At 40.7% G+C, this 18,605-nt stretch overlaps 2 protein-coding genes across 8 annotated transcripts; one reads left to right on the forward strand and one right to left on the reverse strand.

Annotated features, from left to right (window-relative positions):
* The first annotated feature begins 63 nt into the window (after positions 1-63).
* Positions 64-8,324, forward strand: luc7l (LUC7-like (S. cerevisiae)). Of its 6 annotated transcripts, none has more exons than XM_031291417.2 (12): positions 64-304; positions 2,083-2,153; positions 2,471-2,578; positions 3,295-3,389; positions 3,558-3,656; positions 4,325-4,435; positions 4,595-4,738; positions 4,867-5,043; positions 5,193-5,281; positions 5,384-5,413; positions 5,527-5,688; positions 7,111-8,324. In XM_031291417.2, the coding sequence occupies exons 3-12, from the start codon at positions 2,545-2,547 to the stop codon at positions 7,223-7,225; spliced, it is 1,056 nt and encodes a 351-aa protein (XP_031147277.1). In that variant the 5' UTR covers positions 64-304; positions 2,083-2,153; positions 2,471-2,544; the 3' UTR covers positions 7,226-8,324. The 6 variants fall into 6 exon arrangements, with proteins under 6 accessions (XP_031147277.1, XP_031147279.1, XP_031147275.1 ...); XM_031291419.2 differs by having other exon boundaries at positions 2,471-2,554; XM_031291415.2 differs by having other exon boundaries at positions 2,512-2,578.
* Positions 7,795-18,062, reverse strand: LOC116044309 (epidermal growth factor receptor kinase substrate 8-like protein 1). Of its 2 annotated transcripts, XM_031291409.2 has the most exons (20): positions 17,962-18,042; positions 17,223-17,266; positions 16,864-16,949; positions 16,605-16,763; positions 16,330-16,479; positions 16,123-16,208; positions 14,873-14,985; positions 14,576-14,616; positions 14,352-14,481; positions 14,170-14,258; positions 14,005-14,079; positions 12,562-12,710; positions 11,870-12,014; positions 11,278-11,330; positions 11,079-11,187; positions 10,856-10,981; positions 10,526-10,682; positions 9,910-10,075; positions 9,588-9,720; positions 7,795-8,810 (listed from the first exon to the last, which is right to left on the reverse strand). In XM_031291409.2, the coding sequence occupies exons 3-20, from the start codon at positions 16,891-16,893 to the stop codon at positions 8,724-8,726; spliced, it is 1,998 nt and encodes a 665-aa protein (XP_031147269.1). In that variant the 5' UTR covers positions 16,894-16,949; positions 17,223-17,266; positions 17,962-18,042; the 3' UTR covers positions 7,795-8,723. The 2 variants fall into 2 exon arrangements, with proteins under 2 accessions (XP_031147269.1, XP_031147268.1); XM_031291408.2 differs by lacking the exon at positions 17,223-17,266 and having other exon boundaries at positions 17,962-18,062.
* Positions 18,063-18,605: the final 543 nt, after the last annotated feature.

The following is an 18,605-nucleotide window of genomic DNA, read 5'->3' on the forward strand; positions in this document are numbered from 1 at the left end:
CGATTGGTCGATTTCATTCTAACAGCCCTCCCTTTAGCGTTATTCACTTCAACGGAACTTTCAAACAGGGCCTGTCGTCATTTCCCTAATATAAAACGGAAACTGGCGAGTCCACGAAATAGAGAAAAGCGACGAGAGGTGATGCTTGGACGAATATATAATCAAATAACAACACAACAATACTAAGGAACTGTTTTCAGTTGCTTATTTTTCTATAGTGCTGTCGACGGAAGACCCACAACAATGTCTGCCCAAGCTCAAATGAGAGCTTTGCTCGACCAGCTAATGGGAACAGCGAGGGATGGTGAGTTGTTGTAGCATGCTAGCTGAGCTAGCTAGCTAGCCAAGATGGAGCCACTGCTGCGGCTGGCTTGTGTTGGTGTGTGATGGACAGACCTGCATGAATGGATGTAATACTGCAGAGGGCTGTGTAAAATACAGTAACATTGGATTCAAGTATCACTTACGGATTAACGTTAGGATTTAATGTGTGTATCCATTGAGGTAATTTTAATTTAAAAACTCGTCACGTGTTTAGTTCCGCCTTTAACATTAACGCGTTACCACTTTAGCGTTAAATGCATAGCTAACGTTAGTAGCTAAGTTAGCTAGATAACGCTACATAGCATTGAACGATATAGCTACAACAGTTATCCATCCCTGGTAATAATCCAAATTCTAACTAATTCAAATGTAACAGTGGCGTTAACGGTATCCACGTTAACGCCACTGTTACATTTCGTAATTATCATAACGTTAGCTAGCTAGTTAATACACATTTAAAGGAGACGCATGCAAAACGTCTCATTGGGCCTACCAGTTAAGGCAAGTTAATACACAGGCAAAGTTGTTGTGTATTACTCAACTGGAAAAATGATGATTGCATCTCATAATGTGAGAAGGCAAATGCATAAGAATATTGATATTATGATATTATGGCATTGATATTATCCCCTAAAGCTCAGTAGTGCTAACGTTGAGCCATTATTGGTTAAAGAAGTAGAACTGACGTTAGTTTAAAAAAAATAAAAAATAAAAAGTACAATTAGCAAAATGTATTTGAAGTATACGAAGTCAAATCATTTATTATGCAGTAGAATAGCCACTGTTAGTCACTTATTATTATTATTATTATTATTATTATTATTATTATTATTATTATTATTATCATCATCAATGCTCTAATGCGGGAGCAGTAGTTAAATGTCGTGACTGGTTAAAGGAGGGGCTAATATAAATACTTTGTATAACGTTACTTTTGGATAGTTAATTTCATAGCTGTGCATCAAATCTTACGTTTTAAGTTGATATGTTTTGTATGAAAAATCCTCATCAGCTAAATAACCTGGAACTGCAGCTGTCAGATAAATGTAGGTAGTAAAAAATATATTTGCCTGTAAAAAAATTAGTAGAAGCATAAAACAGTAATATGCAAGTGAAGTAAAAGCACATTAAGTTTCTACTTGAATTTACTTAACAATCTTTTGTAATTATAGATCGTAATTTTGTCTTATTTGGTTGTTCCCTTTATTTGGATCCCCATTAGCTGCTAACAATGTTCCTGAGTCTGTAACTAGAACAAACTGTACCAGCACTACTGCTTGGTATTTAAATACATAATAATCTAATTTAAAAGTGAAAGCTATGTGACATAGCCTATTTAGCGAACCTGACAAGTGCATTCTGTTAAAAATAAATGAATGCTATTAGATAGTATAACTACTGTTGTCTCTATGGGCGCTTTGACATGCTGAAGTACAATTTTATTTACTGCTTCCAGCCCTTTGGATACAAACATTAAAAGGTAACTCAGCTGCCAAGTCTGATTTTCATGGGCAGAAACGACAGCTTATTGCTGCCCTGTCATTTTATAAATCAGAGGTTCATCCGGTCAGTTGATTGAATGGAACTACAGCCCTGTGGATTATCTTTTAACAAGTTGATAATTCGATTTGAACAATGAGAGTGAATTTGTGTTGTGAGCTTGTGGGTGTATGTGTGATGAGATTGATATCAAATTCTTCCCATACATTTGTTGCATACAAACTGAACAATTGTGGCCCCTTTATTTTATTCATTAAGGTTCAGTGTATCTTTGCCAGCCTACAACAATCTGCAAAGGAGTTGCAGAAAAGCCTCATGTTCATCGAGCCGTGAGTCACACATAATTTTTAAAGCTGTTATGATGAATATCCAAACCATTTGTTTGCCTTCCGGAAGTTATTGTAGCTTTTTTTAAATACACAAATGGGTATATCTTCAGTGGCACTAGAATTACAATTTGGAGTAGTATTATGCAGCTTGAGCTAAGACGTCTGGTCGCGCAGAATCCAAACAAGCAGTTCAATCACAGTTTTCAATGAGACGTCTGTTATCAGAAGGCAATTTTAACAATCATCGGAAGAAGAAAAAACTTTGCACACATCCTTTACAATCTGACTTGTGTATGACTCCCAACTTCTTACTACAGGTATGGGCAAGAAAACTGTTCCCATTTATACTTTTCTACAGCGGGTTTAAAATTCTGCAGCTGAGGTCTTGAAGATGCAGAAGGGTACAGTATGTGGTGCAGATCGCAGTGTGTATAAACTAAATTTTTTCCTTGGATTTCTTTTGTGTTTTTTGTTTTGAATTTCTTTTCAATGTTTCATATTTGTAGAAGGCTTGGCTGGAACATTTGTCTGAAATGTTTACATTTCTCGTCACAGTCTTGATAGCAGTCTTTCCTGCATAGTTATATGCATTGAAATGTAATGAAAACTTTATGAAAATGAAGGTACCTCTGTTCACACTAGTTAACTGATGCACACGTTTGTTATTTACCTGGTTTGTGTCCCTCCCTATTAGCTTAATCTCATAATGCTCCACACTTACGGAGTGGACATTGGCCATATCACAAGTTAAACTGAGTTGAGGCTCAAACATCGGCATATTTTTATTAAGGCTTGGGAAAGGTTGGTAAGCACCAAGAATAACCGGAGCTACATGTAACTTTTACTTCTTCAATCTTGACACATTCATGGATAATAAAGGTAGTCCAGCAGAGGCACATTATATATTACAGGTAAATATGTTATACCAACGAAGTATGTGTAAAGTTTTGACAATTGGAAAATGTAACAACAATCTTGGTTTCACTCACTTAGATGGGTACACAATCCTTGAATGCATTTCTAGTGACACATACTGCCCATTTAATGTTGTTCAATTACAGTATAGTAAAGCACTGGATACCTCGTCCCTGATAACAAATATGTGAGGTCTTTCTCACTGGTTGTTTTTGGACTATTTCAGGGGATGAAACGCGACAGAGGGTCAAGTTCACTGACGAACGAGTCTGCAAAAGTCATCTTCTAAACTGCTGTCCACATGACATCCTGTCTGGAACTGTAAGTGGCCTACAATTTAAGTCTTACTACCCAAAAATATTCCAGTATTTATTTCACATGATATCAGTAAATGCTGGAAAGAACAACTAAACCATGTACTACAAGTAAACCATTTGATATCATCGTGGAGTACAGTTTGAGTCATGTGTGCCTGTGTTTTGGTGACAGCGTATGGACCTGGGAGAGTGCACCAAGATCCATGACCTGGCACTTCGGGCAGATTATGAAATTGCTTCCAAGGAGAGAGATCTGTTCTTTGAGCTTGACGTAAGTGATGTCCTACTATAAATAATACAGTTGTGCAAATCATAGAATTGTGTAGTAGAACACAGATTAACTGTTGTTTTAGGGGCTGGCTGGCTTTGAAGACACAGCTATATGCTTGGTGTTGCTTTAAGTATTAAAGTAAGTGGTAAAAACAGCCGGTGACAGTGGTCTCAGGTCACATCATTAAGCATGACCAGAATAACTGCACTTTTTATGAAGCCGTTTATTAGCTAATTTGGCTATTTTTAACAGCTTCTGTAAAAAAAATGACTTTTTGTTGCTTTTGTGGAGAAGTAGCTAGTGGCTCATTCATCCTCCTTAATGATGCTACAATGGCGCTTTTCACCGATACACCTGAGTTGCAGCCACGGAACAACCTCAGTTTTAGGCCAAATGTTTTAGGCAACATGTGCACTGTAAAAAGAGAATTTGCTCAATATAATTTGGAGATGTAGACAATGTTATTGCAGAGTTGACTGTGGAGTGCAGCGCCTCAAGGACCCCAATATTTTTTTGGGTAGCAGTTAATGTCTATCACTCTCAAGCAAATGATTGTTGGAAATCAGCATAGCCCTACTAAATGTTTGCTATATGGCTAATGTATAGAAATCTACCAAGCTACACGTTTACGTCTGTTTTTCTTTTGAAAACTATTCTCGTTCCAAAAGGCGGTCGAGCACCTGGAGTCATTCATTGCCGACTGTGACCGGAGGACAGAACTAGCCAAGAAGCGCCTGGCTGAGACCCAAGAAGAGATCAGTGCTGAGGTGGCAGCAAAGGTGAGTGAAAAAAGATTTGTAAACCCAGACATTGTGATCCCCATGTAATACATTCTCACTTGTGACTCACGTGAACTGAGTCACATTTTTTACGCAGCATCTAGTTTGCTAGTGTGTTTTGGGATAGATGTAAATTGTGTTGTTTGTGCTGTGTGGCAGGCAGAGAAGGTCCATGAGCTGAATGAGGAAATAGGGAAGCTCCTGGCCAAGGCTGAGCAGCTTGGAGCCGAGGGCAACGTCGACGAGGCCCAGAAAGTCCTCCAGGAAGTTGAGAAGGTCCGCACTAGGAAGAAGGATGCAGAGGTAAGGAAGTACTTGGGACCTTGGGAAGTGCTTCCATTTTAGGATGATGTGGTGCTTTTCCTTTATTATAAAAATTTCATTTTCTTATCCTTTAATGCATCTCTTTTTTCCTTTTCTGTCTCTCTCAGGAAGAGTACAGAAACTCAATGCCAGCCTCCAGCTTCCAGCAGCAGAAGCTTCGGGTGTGCGAGGTGTGCTCTGCTTACCTGGGTCTCCATGACAACGACCGTCGTTTGGCTGACCATTTTGGTGGGAAGCTTCATCTGGGCTTCATTCAGATCAGAGAGAAACTGGACCAACTAAAGGTATGTGCCAGCCTGTCCCACCATGTACACCAGAAACCCATTGCTACAACAAACATTTCATTTCAAGTGTATCCTGTAATGAGTGACATGGATGGTTTAGATAAGGATGGTTTTATCTCTAATTTGTACTGCATTTTTATTTTAATCAGAAAACCGTGGTCGACAAGCAGGAGAAAAGGAACCAGGAGCGCTTGAAGAGACGAGAAGAGAGGGAGAAAGAAGAAAAGCTGAAGAAGAGGTGAGTGCAGACATTCAAAAGCCTGGTAACATTTATGGAAGTTCATTTGTTGTGTGATTTTTACGGTTTAAACTTATGGTTTTGCGTCCATTTATTTCATAGGACCAGATCACGGAGCAGAGAGCATAAAAGGTAAAAAAAAGCTACTCCATCCGTCCACATTTAAAATTGGTCAATTCTGATTTAATGTAGCTATCTTAAGGTAAATTATAACGCAAGTGCCCCTGCCTGTTATTTTTGATCAGATCCCGTTCTCGTGACCGCAGAAGGAGGCGCTCACGCTCCACATCACGAGACAAGCGCCGTTCGCGCTCACGCTCCAGGGAGAGGAGGAGGAGGCATCGCAGCCGATCCCGCTCTCGCAGCCGAGGACACCGTCACAACCACGAGCTGAGCTCCAGACACAAGTAAATGCACAACAAAGCTTAAACAATACACACCACACCCCCACAGAATATAACTTCCAAGAAAAGGCTCCAACACACATTTGTCACGGGATGCACATGTTTTGTGTTTGTGGATTGCTGCTTTTTCAGAAATGTTGCTTCGTCTAACAAACTGCTTCATAGATTGCTTCACTCAGTAGTCCACATCACATTAAACAGTAACACACCTCATCCTCAATTGACATTTTTGGCAGAAGCTTGGAAGTTATTTGTCTGTAATCTCTTTAGCCTTTAGCAGATTAATAAGTAGGATATTGCACACTGGTGGTTATGAATCTTATCTTAAATTAAAGACTGAGGAATATCCGTCCTGTTGGAGTTTATAATTTAGCTCTTTACAAATACACCCTTGCTATCTACAAACCCCAATTCCAATGAAGTTGGGACGTTGTGTAAAACTTAACTAAAAACAGAATACAATGATTTGCTTTTCAACCTATATTCAATTGAATACGCTACAAAGACAAGATATTTAATGTTCAAACTGATACATTTTACATGTCATTTTGAATTTGATGCCTGCAACACGTTCCAAAATAGCTGGGACAGGGGCATGTTTACCACTGTTACATTACCTTTTCTTTTAACAACACTCTTTTAACAACACTACAGCACACTTTTCCACTTTGCATCAGTCCATCTCAGATGAGCTCGGGCCCAGAGAAGCCGGCGGCGTTTCTGGGTGGTGTCGTCTTTCGCTTTGCAGGGTAGAGTTTTAACTTGCACTTGTAGATGTAGAGACGAACGATGTTAACTGACAACGGTTTTCCGAAGTGTACCTGAGCCCACGTGGCAATCTCCTTTTTACGTAAAGATGTCGGTTTTTAATGCAGTGCCGCCTGAGGGATCGAAGGTCGTGGGCATCCAATGTTGGTCTCTGGATCTTTTGATGATATTATGGACTGTAGATGATGAAATCCCTAAATTCCTTGTAATTGTATGTTGAGAAACGTTGTTCTTAAACTGTTGGACTATTTGCTCACACAGTTCACAAAGTGGTGAAACTCGCCCCATCCTTGTTTATGAACAACTGAGCCTTTTGTGGATGCTCCTTTTTATACCCAGTCATGACCAATTAATCAGTTCACCTGTGGAATATTCCAAACAGGTGTTTTTATAAAAAAAAAAAAAAAAAGCAGTCCTCAACTTTCCCAGTCTTTTGTTGCCCCCGTCCCAGCTTTTTTGGAACGTGTTGCAGGCATCAAATTCAAAATGAGTAAAGATTTGTTTCAGTTTGGGTTCAAAAGGATTTGCTAATCATTGTATTCTGTTTTTATTAAATTACGTTTTACACAACGTCCCGACTTCATTGGAATTGGGGTTTGTACTTTTTTCTTCTGTATACTTACTTCACTGAATATCTCGTGCGGCTTCGTCACCCAGGTCGTCCAGGGACCGGGAGCGCTCATCCAGAGACGGGTCACGGGACAGGAGGGACGGTATGAACGGCAGGTCGGACTCCCGCCGGGCAGACGACAGGGATATGGGGGACCTCTGAAGACCAAACTCCATCCATCAGGACACCCAGCCTCCTCCTGTCTCTCTCACCCGTCTGTCCATTTATAATATCCTAATGTCACACACAGTCCTTGCCTTGCCCCTTTTGTTCTCCCTTCCCGCCACCTTTCTTTGCTTTAACAGTTAATGCAGCCGACCCAGATATATCAAAAGATTGCATTTGGATGGGGGGAATTAGTTATTGATCAGTAGTGGAGTGTATTGTAATACCCACATCTGTGATTTGGTGGCTGTCTGTATCCAATACATCCCATGTCTTGTTAGAAACTACCCTTCAATGATTCCAACAGAAAAAAGCAAACAAACAGATGGTCTGCTGGACTGAAGCATAAAGTGTAACTGATCCATATTCTTTTGTTATTAACTGATGGTCTTTTGATACAGAATCTGTCTAAATATCTTATATCTGAATATGTTTTGGGCCTACTCTGAAAAACGTCATCCTATCTTTTTTTTCGGTCTCCCTCAAGATTTCTTTTCACCAGCTCCTGGCAGGAGTTGTTGACTCCGTGAGTGCAGTTCACGAATGTCTGTCCACATTTTTTTTTGGCCACTTAGTTTTCTAAAGTCAAGTTGAAGTCAATCCCAATCCCAATTCAAAAGGTTTTAAAGTTATGAGTAGTAGTATCAATTTTGTTTCCTATTGTCCACTTTTCTTTTTTTAACTAATCTAAGTTTTATTTTATGCTGCCAGTAGTGAAGGGAATCTATTTGAGACTTTAGCCAGAATAAGTAAATGCTTGTTTTGAATTGTATTGGTGGCAAGTCTCTTGTTTAATAATTTGTTTCCATCTTGATTTTTTTATTTAAATAAATGGTAACTTCAAAGTTTGTGTCGGCATGTGAAGCAGTAGGTAAAGAACAATAGGTAAAGATGCATTAGAAGTTCAGTGCTGTAACTGTACATACCTTAAGTCTTTAATTTTGGCCCAATTAAGACAAATTCCTCTGAATAGATTTATAACTGCAAACCGATTTGAATGGATATACTGCTTTACCTAATGTGTGAAGTCATATCTGTTTATGTTCTGCTGGAAATCTTCCTTTAAAGTCTCAATTAAAAACCATCACCATTTAAATGTTTATTGTCTGCTGGCCTCTCTCGCCAAGGTCATTGTCAAGGCATGTTCATCATGGTTAAATTATTAGACAAGTATTCTACAAACATAAATACATTTCGTTTTAAGTCAGTCTTTTCTAGATTGAAGAAAACTATTGACATTAAACATACATTACAAATAGTGTTTTTAATGTTACAATTAATTTGTACAGCGACTGCTTCCATTAAAAGCTTACGTTTTTGAATTGCTGCCAAATACTTTTAAGATGAACTAATTATGTCATAATGGCATGTATGGTATAGCATGATAGTCTTGGCAGACATTGTTAGATGGTCAAGTCACTGTCGCATGTTTGCTCTCTGGAATATATATATATCTGCTGGACGAACACAATCCTTCATCGGAAACTCTTGCTGCTCATAATGTGCTGCTCTCCAGTTTCAGATCCACCTTCATTTTCTGTTTCTCCATGACTGTCTCCAACTCTGTGGCCCTTCTTGCATCCTGTAGAAAGCAGAAGCAAATTAGACCAGATGAAGGTAAAAGGCTCAGTATTTTTTAATTAACAAGAATGCTGTGGGATAATACAAAGATCTATAAGCATCTGATACAGTATTTGCCTAGGATTAAAATGCCGTCAACAACAGAGTTCAAAAGGTGTTAATGTAGCCTACAAGGCTGAATAGAGACCTTAGTGAATACTATTCCCGTATGACACGACAACTTAGAGACATAATTTACCAGGCAGGTTTTAAAGTAATTCACTAAATACAGAAATGCCAGAATAAACTGACTCAATAGCATCAACAAGATGTTTTATCAGTCCAAAAAGAAAATGTTCATGCTCACAGAATAAACTAGTGTGAGGCATTCCACCATGTTCCAAATGTATATGAAATGTAGATTCATTTTCAAGTTTCAGTATCAAGTTTTCCAACTACCTGATTATGTTTAAAATATTTAAAAACTATAATTGCACTTTGGAGACTGGATGCAGTGTCACTGTCCTAAAACTAGTGTGTAAAAATGTTTTTTTGGGGGGGTTTAACCCGTTGTAACTTGCTGTGGTTTTTAGTGCATGCAGTGAAAAAAATCTTAGCAAAATCAATTAAGCATCATAGGCTACTCATGATTTTGTCTTTGCCTGCTGTCAGAAATGTTCTGATGTCTCTCCACACTCTCAGATATTGACTTGCTTGATTACTGGTCAAATGTGTGTAGTGCTTACTCAATTGTTTTGTCATTAACTTTGAAAAAAAAAAAAATTGTCCTTTAACTCACCTCCAGCAGTGCTTTCTGCACAGTGAGCTGGCTGTACACTCTGGCGCCCTCCTCTGGAATCACAGCTCGTAGCTCCTCCTTGTTGAGAGAGAAGAGCTGGGCGCCTGTCAGCACTCCCAAACATGACACCGTCCTGAGGAACAAAACATACAAATGACTACAAAATTGGAATCTCAAAAAAACTTGTATTCATTTCCTTTAAAGCTGCTTATCAGTGTAAAAGGGAGGGTCATTTATGTTGACTTTTTAATGAACAAATAACATTGTACAGGGAGCACTCCCAGTCTGTAAACATCTGGTCAATAGTTGGAATGTCACTCACGGTTCACTGAAGCCCTTCCCTCGGAGCCATTCGGCTACCTCGTCTGGAGGAGAGTGGTAGTCCAGAGGCACGGACGTCTCTGAGGAACGAGGGATGACCATTGGTTTGTTCACATTGGTCTTTCCATTGGTCAGCCTCTGGAGCAGCTCGTCATTCATCAACATGACTGGAAAATTTAAAAGTGACACAATTACATAATTAAGTACATATTAATGTGTAGCTCTTTTTTTCTGGAGGCATTATGTTTTCATGTTGGCCGTCAGTCCGATATCTCAAGATGAATTGGTGACACTGATCTTGGGCGTCCACGTTGGAACTGTGGTGATTGTATAGATTTTCTGTGCTGCCGGGTTGAAGATGTGTGTAAAGCATCCACGCCAAAAAATACACCTAATACATTTTATTTATGTCCTTCAAAGTCTTCACTAGCCTACATGAGTCTGGACAGACATGGATGGAAACTGCAACATGACTAGTTGGCAGAGGAATACAACCGCAAGTTTGGTAGTCAGTTTGTTATCCAATCCAGTCTGTGTGCTTTTAATCTCGGACACACACACACACACACACACACACACACATACACATACACCACCTACACACACTTTTTTGGTACCTTTATTATCTGTGTCATCTGAGGCTGGTATATGTTGACTGTATGGCGGTAAGCTGCGTGGGCGCTGGGGGGTGTGGGTGTTGGCCTGGGGTGTAGCAGGAGAAGAGCTGCGTGGGACGACAGAGAAGGTCTTGGCGAGGGGAGGCGGAGCTGGAGCCTGAAGGAATGAGGAGCGGGGAGAAAATCACACTGAAATTTACTCGGGTATGTAGGCCTACAGGTGAAAGCATACCTCTGTAGTGTGTGTGTGTGTGTGTGTGTGTGTGTGTGTGTGTGTGTGTGTGTGTGTGTGTGTGTGTGTGTGTGGGTGTGTGTGTGTTTGTGTCTTACACTGGGGGGTTTATTGTTCACGGGGCTGTCTATGTGAGCCAAGGGATCCAGGATATTGAAGGGAACAAATCCGATCTGGTCGAACCGATTGCGACACTTCCACCAGCGCTTGGATGATTCAATCACCTGTCAGACGGAGAAGTTGCTGTCAGTCAGCGTACTGTTGGGTGTATCTTATCAACCTTTATGAGGCCTTACTCTGTGTACTACTTGACTGTATTACCTCGAGTGTCTCCCCATGCTGCACTGAAAGCTCACTGCTGTTCCTGGCTATGAAGTCGTAAGTGCAGCTGTAGAGTCTATCAGACTCTGGTGGGAGTGTGCTGCCGTCTCTGAGAGGAAAGGAGACAGGCTGTTATCATGCGGTCGGGGGGGGGGGGGGGTGTAGCAGAGGATGGATTTGCTTCTTTAAGATCACCTACGTTTCATCACTGATATGGGTGTCTGCAGGACCAACTGGCTGTTGCTGCTGTGGCTGAAAGCGAGATGGACATTCGTGAATATACAACAGACACACAGGGCAGAGAGAAACAGGTAAAGCATCATCATACAACATCATCATCATCCTCTTTTATGAGTCAGCTTTCAAAAGAAAAACAAGGCGACTAACCAAGAGAGTAAAGTAAGATGCTTGAATTGCAAGTGCATTCATCAGCAAAAACACCTCTTTCAACATTCATTTAATGTGGCAATGGGAGCATCATTAATAATTATAAGGTATGCTTTGTTGCTATGTTATTGCAAACACAATCCTATCATCACAAATATCCACTAGGCTATACAGTTTTTAGCACTGTGTGACAGAACTGTGAGGTGAACTGAGCCAACTCAGAAAAAGTGCAGCTCTAGTGTGTATTGTACTTGATATTTAGGCCTACGTATTGTTGCGTGTCTGCTATTACGTTCAACCTGTGTGTTGTACTTTTACCCACTCGTACACACATGCTCCTCTCCCTTGACACACAATGGAGCTAGTGTCTAACTCATATAGTGTCACACACAGGTATTCCTTACCACTTGTTGTACTCGGAGGGCTTCATGTTTGTGCTGTGAGTCGACTGGATCCTCCCAAACCTGCCCGTCTGCTCTTGAGGCTTCCGGCTTCCAACCGTCCAAGAACACAGGAGTGTAGGGGGCTACGGGCCCTCTGAGCTGAGAGCTGAGAAAAGACACACAGACACAGTCACTGCATCGGCCCTCGTTACACTTGGGTTTTACTTTACAGTGTGACTAGTCTCGCATTGTCAGACCTTCCTACACAGCGCTGCGGAGGAGGGTCTGGCTGGTCCACACAGCATTCATGGGAAAAAAACATGCTCTGGTTTATTGACATTTCTTTAAACCAATCACAATTGTCTTGGGTGGCGCTAATATGGGACCTTTAAAGATGGCAATAGCCACTATTTTGTGCCAATACTAAATATCTACACATTGGACCATTTTTATGTCCTGTTGGCTGGGTGTATATATTTATTACATAAAGATGCCCCATTAAAACATTACTATAACAAATCAAAATGTCACTGTCGATTTTATGCTATGCTAGAGGTGAACAAGCAGCCAATATTTGATACATATGACAAAGTAGAGGTATAATAAATTATCTCAGGAGAAGCCAGGCAAAATAAACTAAATATATTCCATGTTACTTCACTTAAAAAAATACCACTGCCAGACTGGCTGGCCAAGTGATTGTTGGTACTGACCGCGGCAGCGTCCAGTTGGGACCCAGAGACGTCCACAGCTGCCTCTCCTCCTCGCTCAGGTTGTCTTGTAGCAGGGAGACAGCAGAGCTGGTCAGGGCGGGGCTAGACACTGAGGCTCCCAGAGCTGGTCCCCCTGTTGTTCTCACCATCTGTACACAGCCAGATAAGACAAAACCAGCATTCATGCTCCCAGTCTGCAAATACGAGGTCTGATTATGAAAGTCTAACAATGATTGGTGCTTTAGGAAAAATGGAGACAATATTCCTGCTGATTTCAGGTTGGTACACACATTATTTAATTAATTTGCACATGGGAGTTATTAATTAAGCTAAACACAACCATTGCATTTACAGACAAGCAACACACACACACACACACACACACACACACACACACACACACACACACACACACATGAAGAAGTGACATACACAGTCCCAGAAATATGGGGCTGTTTCCATTCAGGTGTGTCAGTGTACACAAATCAAACACACCCATTCTACCCTTTTATTCACTTGGACTGATTCATAACTCATTGCTTTAGTGTTATATCAAACATCAGCCGAGACACACCTGACATTCCATGATTGATGTTTCACATGTAATTTGTAATGAGTCAAATTATTCCAATTTCTGCTGACTCGTGGTGTGTGCAGTACTTTCAGACTGCAATGTCAAGAGTGAAGGCTACATGATTGTTTGGCTTTCATGTAAGAGTTTTTGATTTGGAAAGTTACAATATTTTTGTCATATAATTTTACATCACAAATGACCTACTTCTGACAGCTGGAATACACCAGTGCTGTAATTCAAAGCAGCAGTCAGGGGACAGCAATGTGGCCTTTGAAGCAAAAAGAGACTCCAGCTCAAATCTAAACCAAATGTTGCACCAAAGTGTGTACCAAGAACACATACCTGCATACAAATACTGCCACGTAAAACCAGACCAAAGAAGTGCTGCTGAGTGTTTGGAATTTCAATTAGGTTATCACACACAGGAAACTGCCCTGTGTAAATACTTAATGGAACTTTCTGTATTCAACTACACTGACATAAAATATTTCCATTATTTTGACGACACATTCTTTTTTACGCTTGTGTTTAATACCGGCTCATGGACAAACATACTGCCTTTATCCTGCTTTTCGAACCATTACCTTCAGGTAAATAATCAAAATAACATCTATTAGGCTATAGAACTGAATTACCATGGCCGTCTCCAAATGTTATCTAAACCTTTATCCTCTGTACATCTGCTCCCATATAGTAAATTATGTGACATCAGGAGACACTAGATTTATTTGAAGATATTCGTCACGTTCAATCATTAGGTTATTTCCCATTTTTTGGGATCAATAAAAATCTATCTATCTAATTAATCTGTGCTGCTATAAAAGACGAGGCCTTGTGTGTAGTGGAGATGTAGAGGTTGTAACACTCACCATATCCAAAGGTTTGAATATGTGGTGAACAAGCTCCTCTGATGAAGGATTGGAGATGGTTGACTTCAGACGGGCCTATAAAGAAAGAAATAGAAGAATTAACTATGGAGCACAGCAAAATAACCCCCCCCAAAATATGTCAACATGGCCTGACTGGATACACACCAACAGGCTGAAGCAATATTTGAATTTCTGGAAGATATCGATGAATTCCTCCTCTGGTGGAGGACGGGCCTTCGCAGTGAGTAGATCTTCTGTTGTACAGAAAAACACAAGAAAATAGATCAGCACCCATAAGCTGTGTTATTTCAACTGCAAAAAAAAAAAATCCATCTTTCTCCTTTTACCTTCAGCACTTTGCTTTTTACTTCTCTTCTTTTTCTTCTTCCTCTGGTTCAGCACCGTCGCAGCCTCTGCAGTCTGCTGCAGCTTGCCCATGAAGATCTCAATGTCATTGAAACAGTGATTGAGGATCCCCTGAGGAAAGGAGAACCAATTTGTTACTCTGTTCAGATATGAACTATGCCAAACAGGTGACAGAAAAGACACAAAGGTGATGAAGGAGGCATACCACTTCTCGCTCTGCTCGCAGGAAGGAGATATCAGGCCCGCCTGTTGTAGAAGAGAGGTGAGGATTCAGTTCATCCATTTCCATTCATAGCCCTGGTGCATTTGAAATCCCTGCCCCCTTTACCTTGAAACCCCCCCCCCCCCCCTTACACACACACAAACACACAAAGCAATCTCTGTGTTCCTAAATACCTCTCACTTCTCTCTTTTCCTTGCTCTTGCCTTCTCATCATGTCAAACCCTTACTTTTAAAGTCGCACACAAGCATTAATGTGAAAATAAATGACTTTTTTCTTACCTCTGTGTCCAGGGTAAGGTGGAGGATTGGCTGGTGGGGGATTCGGAGCATGTGGGACGGGGTTTTTTGGGATTTCATAAGGGTCGATCATGTTTCCCTCACTGCGAGGAAGCCTAGTGGATGAGAGGGAGAGTTTCAGCCCTGCTACACTCTACAGGTAATGTTCACAGCCTTCTTGTTGATGGTGGCAGGGGCTGTTCACTCAGCACAAAAACAGGAAACACCCTTAAAGAAGTCAAACACACAGTGGATTGAAGACAGTTTCATTCTGAGAGCCTTGGAGACAAGTTACAACATATTTGGTCAGTGAATCCAACCAGACAACGCAGTCCTCTATCAATACACATAATGTGATGACTCTGAAAATCAACCCTGCTGCCCTTATTCCACTCTGAAAGTACAGTAAACAGTCTGACTGTGCTTTCTCATGGCTAGAGCCTACATTGAACACAACACTGTGCTTCAGTCTAAACTCTCCTTTTAAACAAACCAGCAGTCAGTTTTTAAGTGGAAGACCCAAGGACGTGGACAAATCTTTGTATGTTTGCCTACTCTTGCCAAAAAATGCAAATACCTGTGAGAGTGTTGACTCAAACTTTACACTCGCTTTATTGAATCATTATCCAAAAATCCAGCCATCTGTCCGTCTTACCACATTTTGTCTGTCCTTCACACGTCCTATAAAGAGATTTCTTTTTCCGAAGCAGAAAATCCGTTCAGCGCTGCCGTCATATCCCTCCACTGCTCTCTCCGCTTTCTGTCACAATGGCCTGGTTAACTGTGTCACACCTTCCTAAGTTATGTGGGAACCAGTAAAACAGGTCTTTCTCCCTCTCATCTGTTTACACTGTCCTCCCTGCTCTCTCTCTCTCTCTCTCTCTCAGACAGGTGGATGGTGACACCATGGCTGCTTTTATTCATGGGAAAATATGACAGAGGCAGTGAAATAGAGGAGAAACGCAAACAGTTTAAAGGGAGATTGGTCTGAATGATCATTTATTATCCGTGTCTGTCTTTTGTTTGGCTGCCCATTATCCTCCTCCCGGACAATGTGAATGTAAATATTCACACAGAAACACTTTCTTCCATTAAAAACCACAATAAGACATGGAAATTGGGCACTTAAAAGCTTGAATTACCATAACATTAAATGAATGGTTTGCAGTTTTAAAGACTACAAAAGAGCCACTTTGATGTTTTGTCAGAGATTTTGTTTTTGTCTTGTCACCATGACATTCACTGTAGCCTACCTGAGGGTATCAGGGAGCTTCTTACTCCTGCTGCCGGTGGAGGAACCTGAAACTGCGTGTGCAATGTCGTCACGGATTTGTTCTGCCTGCGAATAAGAATCAGGAAGTGGCATCACTCGTTTAACCTGAACCAGGCTGATGATTCAAATGGTCACACGAGAGTCAGGCGGGACACACTGGGGAAGGTGCTCACATGTTATTACTCACCTTAACAGTCTCGCAGTTAAAGAAGAGAATGTCCGGCTTCTTCAGGTCTGCACTTTGGCAGACCAACAGAAGGAGGGATTTGAAGTGCTTTTCTGTGTTAATGGCGTCACAGCGGTAGATGGATTTGAAAAGGTAGTTCTCCAGCTCGTCCTGCACGAGTAGATGAAACCGAATGTCATTAGGCATGCAAAATATGAACGGCATTTCTCTTAGAAATCTTCATCCATTGAATCATTCACAGGCCTATTTGTTGACCATCAGGCTTCGGTTCTCACCTGGCTCTGTGTGTCTCGGAGATGGATGGCCTTCGCTCCAACATCCAGGTACATCTGTTGACTCCACAGCTTTTGGTTCTGAGCCAGGACGGAGAGACGGGACTGGGCTTCCTCCACATTCTGCACATCCCCGTCCTGGAGTGAGAATGTCAGCAGGTGCTGCAAGCAGGGATGAGAGAAGTAAAGGAGGAAGACTTGAAGAAAAAGGCATCTTTAAAGAATATCACTCTGAGGAAAAGGTGTATCAGATCAGACTTACATTAACAAGATATCGTGAGATGTGTGTCATCCTTTGTCTGGTGTGAGAAAATGGAGAGAGCAGCTTTCTATGAATAGCCTACACAGCTGGATAGAGGGAATCGGAAAACATTTTAGGTGGCGTTACAAAAAGTGTTGTCAAAGGACCTTTGATCCATTAACAAACAGTTCAACTGGTACTGATGGTGTTGTTTTAAGGCAGGCAGCAGTTTAATCTTTTTTTCTTAAGCTTTCTCCAAACTAACAAGTCCTCATTCAATTTTTCCATACCCCTACGCCAGCCTCTGCTTCAGCAACCTGGCATTACGTGAGAATGAGTGAGCTGCCCAACCAGTCTAACAACAGTACAATTGATCTCACCGTTCAATCTCTCTCCTCCTCAGTGGCCATTGATACTGGAATCACTGATATCAAGAGAGCAAACTTCCAGTATCACTTTACATTTCCTTAAGACTGGTTTCATTAAAAAAATACTTTACCAAAAGTAGTTTCCATCTTTTTTGTGCATACAGCCTGAGCCAAGCTGGTGTGGTTGGTTTCATACTCATTTAATAATATAGTATTTCAAAATAAAAGTCCAAAATTAGCATTGCAATGTGTGCACACTATTGTTAAGTGAAAATACATTTTAAGATGACTGAATTCCTACATCAGCTCTTCTGAGAATCAACCTTCCTGTACAAAAAAAGCGGCGTACACTCCATAGGACATGTCTATATTACAACACAATTTGGGAGGAAAAAGAACATTTTTTGGTCCGAATTTTGCTAAACAATATAAATTTGTTGCAACAGGGACATGACCTATGATTCAATTTTGAATTTCAGTAAATCCACATAAGCAGTTCCATTAAATGGACAAAAAGACTGAATTAGCAGTGGCTACGTTTTGAAAGTAACATGACAAATTAGTACACAGTAATCACAGGTGGCACAAAAAAATGTCAAACGTGACAAAATTTCACAATGTCTTTTAGTGCAGTTTCTGATTCATTGTAACTGTACATGCCCAAATTCATTTAAGAGTTAAGTAGTTTTAAATGTTACGAATTCTGACTACAACAGAGAGATGATTGGAAATGGATGTTTGATCAACTTACCGAGGTTGATAGGCTTCCAATACTTTAAATACTTTATTCCTGGTGTTAACAGTAAAACCTTTCAGTGTTCTGGGTCTTAGTGTAACTCACTCTCCTCTACATGGTATTAAAAGCTTTTAGGGCAGAGGTGTGTCACCTTACGCAGCCCTGCCCCGTCTATACCTCACCTTAGAGATACAAATATTTACTCATTCTTTCTCCTCTACACCCAACAAGTGCACGCATTTCACATTGAGGGACATTTGGGTAAATTGTACAGTGCCATGGCTACAATTGACAAAACTGAGGTCATGTTCTCTGTATTTTCTCTTGGAATTTGGGATTTTTAGCAAGCTGGGGGGAGTGTATGCTTTAAGCTGATTCCAATAGAGTTTCACTATTCACTCACCAGAATATGATTCTAGCAGTGTAGAGAAGTTTTGAACTGCATTTAAACCTTATAACGTTATTGGAACAGTTGCAGATTTTTAGCATGTTACTGATAGTTACAACTTCTTGGCACCCTGGGAATAAACTAAACATGTTTATGCACATTAATTAGGTTTGGGCAGAGTGATAGAGAAAGACTAATGTCTAATCTCTAACATCTCTATGGCTCTGGGTTTGGGGGGTGTGGCAGGGGTACTCTATATACTATGGAGTTT

Source organism: Sander lucioperca, chromosome 22, assembly GCF_008315115.2.
Source record: "Sander lucioperca isolate FBNREF2018 chromosome 22, SLUC_FBN_1.2, whole genome shotgun sequence".
In the NCBI taxonomy this organism is placed as follows: Eukaryota; Metazoa; Chordata; class Actinopteri; order Perciformes; family Percidae; genus Sander; species Sander lucioperca.